Source organism: Hipposideros armiger, unplaced genomic scaffold (genome assembly GCF_001890085.2).
Source record: "Hipposideros armiger isolate ML-2016 unplaced genomic scaffold, ASM189008v1 scaffold_240, whole genome shotgun sequence".
NCBI classification, from domain to species: domain Eukaryota; kingdom Metazoa; phylum Chordata; class Mammalia; order Chiroptera; family Hipposideridae; genus Hipposideros; species Hipposideros armiger.
Window position 1 is genome coordinate 2,449,657 of NW_017731590.1, and position 9,779 is coordinate 2,459,435.

Below are 9,779 nucleotides of genomic sequence, written 5' to 3' on the forward strand. Positions count from 1 at the left end.
TTAATAGAAGCATTGATTTCTGCTCAGAGAAGGGACTTCACTTGCTATGTGGTGTGCAGATATGGGACCACACATGCAGGGAAATCAACAAATTGAAGCTTTTCAAGAAAGGTGGGTAAAGGTGATGAAATGCCATGAGGATTGCTTTGTGAATCATAGAAGTTCCACGTAGAAGGAAAAGATTAACTTAAACATGTATATAATAAATTACTGTATATAAAAGGAATTCAGTTTATTCTAGCATCAGTGTAAATATTTGATGGGTATTTGCCATGTGCCCTTTGCATCTTACATGATTCCAAATGTCATTTTCAGGATGTGTGTTATTTCTATTTATGAAACAAGAAACTGATGCACAGAGAGGTTAAGTCACTTGCCCTGGTCATAGAGATAGTGACTTATGTGGCTAATATTGGAAACCAAGCCTGTCTCTCGACTGTAATAATAGCTTCTCTTTCCACTGTACAAATAGCTTCCCCCAAATGAGAGACATAAAAAAATAGTTGTCTTGATTTTCATCTACCCAAACTAATAAAACTAGCAGTTGGGCAGGATGATCCTAATGATGATATTGCTGTAATAAAACTCTGCCTCCTGGGGAGACCAAGGGAAAGCCGTTTCTCCTGGGGATCTTCCCTTCCATATTCCCTCCCTTGGATGAAGCCTCTGTGTGCTGTGGCAACTGAGAACCCTGTGAATAAACTAATAAACATGGTACTTTCTAGCATGCAGACAAACCTACTTCAAGTTTCAATGATGAAAACCTCATCATCAGTACCCTGGACCTGTTCTTTGCTGGAACGGAGACAACTTCGACGACGCTGCGCTGGGGTCTGCTTTACATGGCCCTCTACCCAGAAATCCAAGGTGAGCATGTCAGTGAGTATGCCTGGGCCAAGACAGAATGGTGCCTCCTGAACACAATGCCCCAAAGTTGGGGCAGAAGCTAGCATGGTGGAATGGAAAGCTAGGTAGGAGGCAAAGTGGACTTGAGAATGGGCACCTCCTTCAGTTTTTCTGTCAGGGTTGTGATGGATCCACATAATACAAATATAGCAGAGACCCTGCCATCAGGAATCTCAGAGTCTAGTGGGGAAAACCGTGAAGCTAATTGAAGCTAATTGTGGTGCGGTCCAGGAAAGAGTCACATTCTCACATGAAATCTGGTCCTCAAGGAAGTAGTCATCAGACCACACAAAAAAATGAAGGAAGGAAGAAAGGAAGGGATGAAGGGAGGGAGGGAGGAAGGGAGGAATAGAGAGAGAAGGAGGGAGGAAGAAAGAAAGAGAGAAAGATAAAGAAATCTAGTCCAAGCCTTCCCTCCTTTTAAGTCATGTCTTCCATTGCCATGCGGATGAAGTTCAAACTCCTTAGTCAGGTATATCACACCCTTGGATGTGCCTCTTTGCCTGTGTAGCCCCAGCTTTGCCTACCCTACATGGTGCTTTACTAAATGACATGTCTTTTTCTTTGCACAGTCATTATTCATGCCTCTGTGTCATCACACATGTTCTTCCCTCTACAAGAATGTATTCCCCTAATTTCTCTACATGGTAAACTACTACCTAGCTCTGTTTGAAGAATCTACTAAATACTTCCCCTCATAAGATGTTTCCTTACTCATCTAAGAATTCACTAGCATTTTCCTCCTCTAGAGATGGTCTAAAGCACCTCCATTACTGTGCCTATCTCACATTAGTTATGTATCTTCTCAGATTGTCTATCTTCCCCATTCAATGACAGTGAGTGTTATCATCATTTTCCTTTCTCCAGGTCCCAGAGCAGTTTGAGTACATGAGGGATCAGAGCTGTTATGATACATTTTTCAAAAATGCGGGTAATGGTTTGTTAACAGGACATGAAATCAACTTACTGGATCAAGACCAACTTTTTTCCCTAAAATAAAAATAGACTAGAAAAGATCACAAAGCTTCTCATGTATTAAGGACAAGTTTCTTCAGAAAAACATTATATATATCCTGAGTCATGATGCCTTTGTAACTGTGAATTACATTTTTTAAAAAGTTTAAAAGCTGCCTAGTTAGGATATAGACTTGGCTTCTACAATCAAGGCTCCAAAATAATAATGGCTTAAGATGATAAAAGTTTACACCCATGTTCATAGCAGCATTATTCACAAGAGCCAGGAGATGGCAGTACCCAAATGGCCACTGATGGACGAATGGATAAACAAAATGTAGGGTAATGGAATCTCATTCAGCCTTTAAAAGGAAGGAAATTCTGATATTTGTGACAACATGGATGAACCCTTAGAGCATTATGTTAAGTTGAATAATCCAGTCACTAAAACCCAAATACTGTATGAGCCCACTTATATGAAGTATCAAGAGTACTCATTCATAGAAAGAGAAAGTAGAATGGTAGTTGCCAGAGGCTGGGGAAAATGGAAAGTTATTGTTTAATGAATGTACAGTATCAGTTTTGCATCATAAAAAAAGTTCTGAAGATTGGTTGCATAATAATGTAAATATAATTAACACTATTAAACTCTATGCTTAACAAACATTGAGATGATATATTTTATGTTATAGATATTTTACCACTATTAAATTTTTTTAAGTGGACAGTAAAACTAAAAAGATAGAAGTTTATTTCTCTCTCAGGTAAAAACTTTAAAGAGGACTCTGCAGAGCCATTTGGGTTCCAAGCTCTTTCCAATGTGTTTTTCTCTTGTATCTAAAATGTTGCCACTCTCAAAGATGGCTCCACTACAGCTGCTTATCCACCAATAGGAAGGGAAGAACAAGAAGGAAGCATATACAGTTCTTTAAGGGCATGTTCCAAGTATTAAACATCCCTCCTACCTACATTCTATTGGTCAGGACTCAGTCACATGGTCACATTTGGTTACAAGAGAATCTGAGATACATAGTCTTTGGCTGGGCAAGCCAGGTTCCCAACTAAATCTCTATTATTGTAGTTAAAAAAAAAAACCAGATATTGGAGTACAGTTACCAGTTTCTATTATTTGTTGGGTGCTCACCTAAATCTGTTCATACAAATCTCAAAGTATCCTTAAGAGGAAAGTAGATTTAGCCTCACATAATAAGAAGAGGAAACTGAGGATCGAACATTTTAAGTAATATGCAGCAGTAATGGTTAGAGCAAACGTCTGCAACCAGAATTGTCTTACACCAGGGCCTTCTTTCCACTCCTATAATATACTTCCTTGACAAACATAATTACAGTAGGCTAAATTTTGAAATTTATAATTCTGACTCCAGTTATTCCATTCCTTAGCTAAACCAGGCTCAAGGAAAGTTGTGGCATAATCAAGTAATAGAACTTTTTCCTCTTTTCCAGAAAAAGTACAAGCTGAGATCGACACAGTGATTGGCCCGTCACAGCCGCCGAGCATGGCTGCTCGAGAGTCCATGCCCTACACCAATGCCGTCATCCATGAGGTGCAGAGAATGGGAAATATCATCCCCCTGAACGTGCCCAGGGAAGTGGCAGCTGATACCACCCTGGCTGGATACCACCTGCCCAAGGTAATTGCGACTCCAGCCGCAGATCTTCAAGAGCATCTTTTTAAATGGTCGGAACCTGAACTTGAAAAGTGACATTGTATTCTTGTCCTAGGGAATCTCTTAAATAGGAAGAGAGGTATTATATGTTATACCTGATTTAATACTAGTTTTTTTCCCCCTTGTTTCGCCTCTAGAGTATTAATTCAATTAGATATTGATAGTATGAAGAAGAAGGGGTTTACGAGGTCAAATACATTTAGACAAAGATTGGCTTTTCATTGATGTAGGATTTCTCACTGTTTTTACTATGTAATGTGTATTTTGAATCTTTGAGGAGATACAGCAGGCAGAATTTCTTAGTCAGACTTTGTCACTGAATCTTTTTAGAGCATCTCACAGGACTAGGGACTTATCAGATTTACTTTGGAAAATTCTGCCTCACAATCCTGGGCTTACCGTGACAAGGTAAGGAGGAAAAACATTCCAGACACTGTAAACACGATTTAAAAAGGCATGGGAATGAGTGGGACACAGCATATTTGAGAAACTGAAACAAGGCCAAGGTAATAGGAGAGAGAGTGCAGGCAGACTGTGGCCAAACAGGGGTCAGGCAATGAATCTGTCACCTTAGAGTGATGGGAAGGTATAGAAGGTATCTTGAAACAAGTTCAAGTTGTGGTTTGATGGGTAGATGGGTGTGAAATGATTAAATGATCAAAGATCACTCTGCTTTCAGAGTGTAGAGCAGATTGAAAGGGGAAATAGGATATGAGGCATAGTTAGCCAGCTATTATAAGAGTATAGACAAGCAAGATTGGTAGCCTGGACTAAGATGGCAACAGTGAACATAGCATGGAGGTGACAAAATCAAAAGAAATTTTAAGTAAAATTGGCCAGCCTCGCTGAAGGACCAGGTGAAAGCACAGTGAGGGGAAGGCAGGCGTTAAGGAGGACTCGGGTTTCTTTCTGTATACCTTCAGGGATAATGGTTCCTTCTACGGGGCGACCTGATTGTACTATTAAACCTCTTGTGCAGTGTAGTAGACATTGGAGGGAAGAGAATGGGAGAAACAGGAGAATGAGACACCCTTTACCATGGTAGATCTGCCATAGTTATCACTTCACTGAGCAAACGGGCTGATTTTGGTACAGTACTGACTGGCAAGCTGTGATGTTCTTCTTCTATTGATGCATACGTGTTCCCGCCCAAGTCCTACACCAACTTGTCCCTATGGATAAGATTTATACTGCAGTAAAGAGGACACAAGCTTCCCTAGTACAATTTCCAGCACACAATTCCAGTCTATCACTTCAAATTATCCCCTGCAAAGAGCAGGGTCCTGCGTGGGGTGGGTGGCTCAAAGGGGGTGGGTGGGGGAGGGGGAGAATGTGGTCACGCCCTGGTTCAGAGCAGGGGACTGCCATCCCTCTGCAGAGGTGTGTTGTGTGTGTCAAGTCTTGCCTGAGTCTTTTCTGCCTTCTCTAGGGGACCATGATCCTGACGAATCTGACTGCACTGCACAGGGACCCCACAGAGTGGGCCACCCCCGAAACATTCAATCCAGAGCATTTTCTGGAGAATGGGCAGTTTAAGAAAAGGGAAGCCTTTCTGCCTTTCTCAATAGGTGAGTTGTAAAGATGAGTGTGTGAGCCCAGAGTTCCTCTCTCAGCCCCTCCCTGCTCTCCTCCCTGCAGTCTTTTGTCTTAGTTTCACCAGCTCCAGATAGCCCTGCCCACAGGACTCCCTGTGGCTGTGGTTGCACCATGAGACTCTCTAGGCAACATTGCCTCAGGCTGTGCTGACTTCTAAGCCCTCACTGACATCTGATGGAGATTTTAGCTTCACTTTGTTCTGTCCCCAGACTCAGACCTCACCTCTTGCTCACAAAGAAGGATGGACACTGGTCGTCTTTATGGAATTTTTATATGTCCCCAGTTCTTCTTAAGAGCCACCCACTCACACAGAACTAGAGACAACGCTCAACAAGACGATGGGGGATCAAGGAAAGGGGCTGCTTGCTTATCATTATGGGACCAGGAGGCACTCTGATTACCACGGCTTGACTAGATGGGCTTCTACAGTGTAAACACTCGCGAAGGGGTCCTTTTGCCTTTTCCAATCTTATTATGAGTTTAAAATCTAGTTAGTACCTTTACATGGGAGATAACAAGTAAGGAGCAAAAGAGGATGCTGTGAAAACTCTCATGTTGCCAGGCCAGTCAATTCCAAAAGGGTGTTTAACTCATAACATTGTAAAATGAATAACGAAAATTCTTAGTATATTTCTTAGTTTTGAGTAAGGTATGTTTCATAGATTATTGCAAGTAATTTCCCAATTCCTTAGTTCTGTAAATATTTTCTGAGCATCTATTACGTGCCAAGTACTTAGCCCTGAGGATATATGAATGAATGAAGTAGGAAAAAAAGGAAACTCTTCCCATGCAGCGTGTTCTAGTGTAACCTCACAAGGTTCAAATTGCTATGGCCACATAGAGATAATGAAACTGAGGCTTAGAGCGCTTGACTATGGCATTTGTACATCTTTTATTGTCTTTTTTTTATACTATGCTTTTTCACATTTTTTTCTTTTTGCATTGAATATGTATTATTCAGGTAGAAAATAAGTTAAAAACATGCAAAATAGATGGTGACCAATGTGGGGTGTTGTAGCCAAACTGGAGTTTGAGAAAGTAATCCTCAAAGGGGATGGGACAACAGAAGTCTAGAGTAGGTGTCAGAGCAGGATCAAGATGAGGTGGGATCTGCACAAGGTGCTTGTGGCAGTGATGGAAGATAAGTTATATAAACGGGGTTCTGATCCAATAAGTGAACATATCCAGGATAACAGGAGGAAGTTACAAATAGAGAAACGGGGATAATAGAATGAACTCTGTGTTGTTGGTTTCAGATTGGGGATGATGAATATGAACTCTAGTTTTGATAGATAGGAAGGTAGATAGATGTAGAAATAAATGTAGATGTAAATGTGGGTGTGTATATACATATAACTGTATACTCACAATAAATACACACATTGGTTCCCCAGCTCTACCCACTGAGATGCCCTGAGAGCAACACCACCTTGACACCAATGAGCATGTCTAATGCCCAGACCATGGTTTCCACAATAGATATCATTATGCATGAGAAGGAACCAGGACTTCTGGGGAAAATGGCTGATTCCAGGCTGAGGAAGGGAAGCATAAGATGAGCCTAGACATTTTTTTCTGCCCAAAAGTAAGAAACTACCAGCTTGAATGGGCATTTACTCGCCAAATCTGGAATATCTTGAGAGTCAAGACAATTTAACAACACAACAAACAGATTTAAACTTTTTGAATAAAAATAGGAATGCATGTATTCATACTGATATAAACAAATAAGTGCATAAATAAAATGAGGAAGAGAGAAAGCATTTCATATCCTATAATGCTAACTAAGAAATGTGGAGGGAACGATGTAATTTTGAAACTCATGATTTGGCAGCCATTAGAGTAAAAAATAATTTGGCCAAATAATATTGGGTTGTCGGGCAAGTCATGACGCATTTTTGCATTGAAAAACATAGAAAACTATGTCATGACTTTCCCAACGACCCAATAGCAATGGATACTAGTTCAATGGGGAATGGTTTATTAACATAGTCTCAAGTAGTATTTATAGATGCAAAGAAAAAATAATTTTACAGGGGACAATTTGTAGACACCACTGTAATGAAGTGATCAAAGTTAGCATCACCAATAATGGAACCAATCAAAATTGTGTACCACCTGATAGGGTGAAAAGAGAGGAACACAGCCTCGTTTTGGTAATATTCCCACCAGAAATGCATGACCTCATGACCTGAATCTAATCATGAGGAAACATGAGAGACATTTACCAAATAATTGGTCTGTCACTTTCAAAAATGCCAGTCAAAGCTGAGGATTCCATTGCATGACAGCCTAATGTAATTGGCCATACTAAACAGGATCATTTACAATAAAGGACATTATTGGGACAACTGGCAAAACCCGCATGGGATTTGAGAAGATGGTGGTGATTTTCTGATTTGATGGTTATATTATGGTTATGTTGGAGAATGTCCTCATTTGAGGGAATTCATACTGAGTATTTTAGGGGTGCTCAATACAATTTAGACTAAATAACCAAGAAAAATCAGTTTCCATATTATTCTTCCAACTTTCCTGTACATTTGAAATTATTTTTGAATAAAAGGCATGATACAGAAAGGATCTCAGTAAAGGAGTGTTATATTTTAGTAATGTTACCACCCAAAAAGCTTTATTTAAAGGTAGTCTTTTAAATTGTATTTTTCATTTTTTTCTTTACAATTAACCAGATGAAGTTACGGATAAACTATTTTATAGCTAAAATTTTTATGATTATCCAGATGTGTTAAAATACTTTGTTTTGCTGTATGCATTATTATTTGTATTTAGTGTGTAGCTCACACAATACATAAAATAAAGTTCCCATCTTAAACGCACAGATTTACACTATTCTCTAGAGAGGTTACTTAATTTGCCCCGAATCCCATGGCTATGAAGTAGAGGAGTTGAGTTGTATTCCTGTCCTTCTGCCTCCAGCTCTGGACTCAGACAAGGAGTGGGATGTGTCCAGGGCAGGGCCAAGCACGAGCATCCGCCTGAAGGATCCAGCCTGGGGCCCACACCTTAGAAGCAAAGGCCCTGATGGGGAAGGACCGACATGTACAAGGACTGTTCAAGGAGGGAGGCTGGAGCAGCTGCAGTGTAGAATGGCACCCATGTCAGTGAGGTTCCCAATCATTAAGGAGGAAAACGTGATATAGGGGGAAAATGCCTTGTCCTTCAGAAGCCCTGGTCTGACATTTACTGGTTTAATTTTTGGACAGAATTTTTTTTTAATTGAAAAAAACTGAACACAGAGTTTTGTTTTCTGCTTTTGTCATTGTTGTTTGCTAATTGATTTCTGAAAGACTCTGTAGGCTAGACTTCCTTTCTAGGTCAGCCCAAGCTTCCCACTTCTATTATCTACGTGCTATACCTTCACCCTCTGCCTCACCTGCCAGATCATGAAAACACTGGAGTTTATGAGTCCAGACTTATGTTTTCTGTGCTTTGCTAAAGCCAGGTGGTTGTCAGATTGAAAGCCCCACAGCATAGCAGGCCCTTCCTCTGTTGAGATTTTGCGAGAAGTGGTAGAAGATTTCAATGGCTGCTGGGCATCGGCTCCAGCTGGGAAGATAACTGGTCTTATGTTCTTATGTTTCAGGAAAGCGGGCATGCCTTGGAGAACAGTTGGCCAAGACTGAGCTGTTTATTTTCTTCACTTCCCTTTTGCAAAAATTTACATTTAAGCCCCCACATAATGAGAAGCTGACTCTGAAACCCAGAATAGGCATCACCATCTCCCCAGCCAACCACCGCATCTGTGCTGTTCCTCGGACATGAAGGAGAAGAGAGGGAAAAGGAAAGCAAGAGGGGTCAGCATGTCCTCCACTCTGAAGGCATGGCGCCTGCTCAGAAGTGAGGGAACGGGATAAAAGTGGCCCTGAGGAAAGATTGTAGAGTTGGACTCAGAGAAAACTGGATCTAAATCCACTTTGTTACCTCCTCCAGTGTAGCCTTGAGCAAATCATGTGTCGTGATTTACCTTTTCATCTAGAAGATGAAAATAAGATAATGATTCCTTCTCTAAAGGAAGACTTGCTGTAAGAATGACAGAAAATAATGGACTTTGCATGATTTGAAAACCATGAATCACATCATAAAAGTTATCGCTGTAATCTGCTTCCTAATTGCCTCCTTCCTCCGATATAAAGTTACCTCTAGCCTGTTGAAATGGCTCAGGTCAAAGTTATGCCAAAGGGCTGATAAGAGTTGGAAGTGGACTCTGGTAGGGCCGCCACAGAGGTTCCCACACTTGGTAGCACTCTGCAAACTTTATCTTGCTTCTACCTCAGAATGGCCCTCCAGGAGTCAACATGGCAGATTATTCCTTATTTACAGGCAGGTTTTAAGGAAGAAGCAGTTTCTATGGTTTACCTGAGAAAATCCAACCTTGGTCTTGGACCGAGGGCCACGTAGGGTATGGCCAGAAGATTGTCAGCTTTTGCATGGCAAGCATTACCAGCCTACACTCAGCTGGGCCCTGGTAGTGTATTTTACAGCAGGGAACCAGAAATGCCAGCATCCTGCTCATTTCACAGCAGCCCATTATTCTCATGGGATAAGAAAATGAAATGAACTTTGCCCTATACTTACACACAGGCGGTAGAGCCTGTGTGGACTCTGCTTCCATCT

At 40.9% G+C, this 9,779-nt stretch overlaps 1 protein-coding gene across 1 annotated transcript in view; it reads left to right on the top strand.

Annotated features, from left to right (window-relative positions):
* The window catches only part of LOC109389708 (cytochrome P450 2J2-like), a 30,086-nt gene extending 20,824 nt beyond the window's left edge, over positions 1-9,262 (top strand). The window contains exons 6-9 of the mRNA XM_019655494.1: positions 726-867; positions 3,325-3,512; positions 4,978-5,116; positions 8,749-9,262. Coding sequence (XP_019511039.1) covers positions 726-867; positions 3,325-3,512; positions 4,978-5,116; positions 8,749-8,927 — 648 coding nt within the window. The 3' untranslated portion in view covers positions 8,928-9,262. The remainder of the gene's footprint in view (positions 1-725; positions 868-3,324; positions 3,513-4,977; positions 5,117-8,748) is intronic.
* Positions 9,263-9,779: the final 517 nt, after the last annotated feature.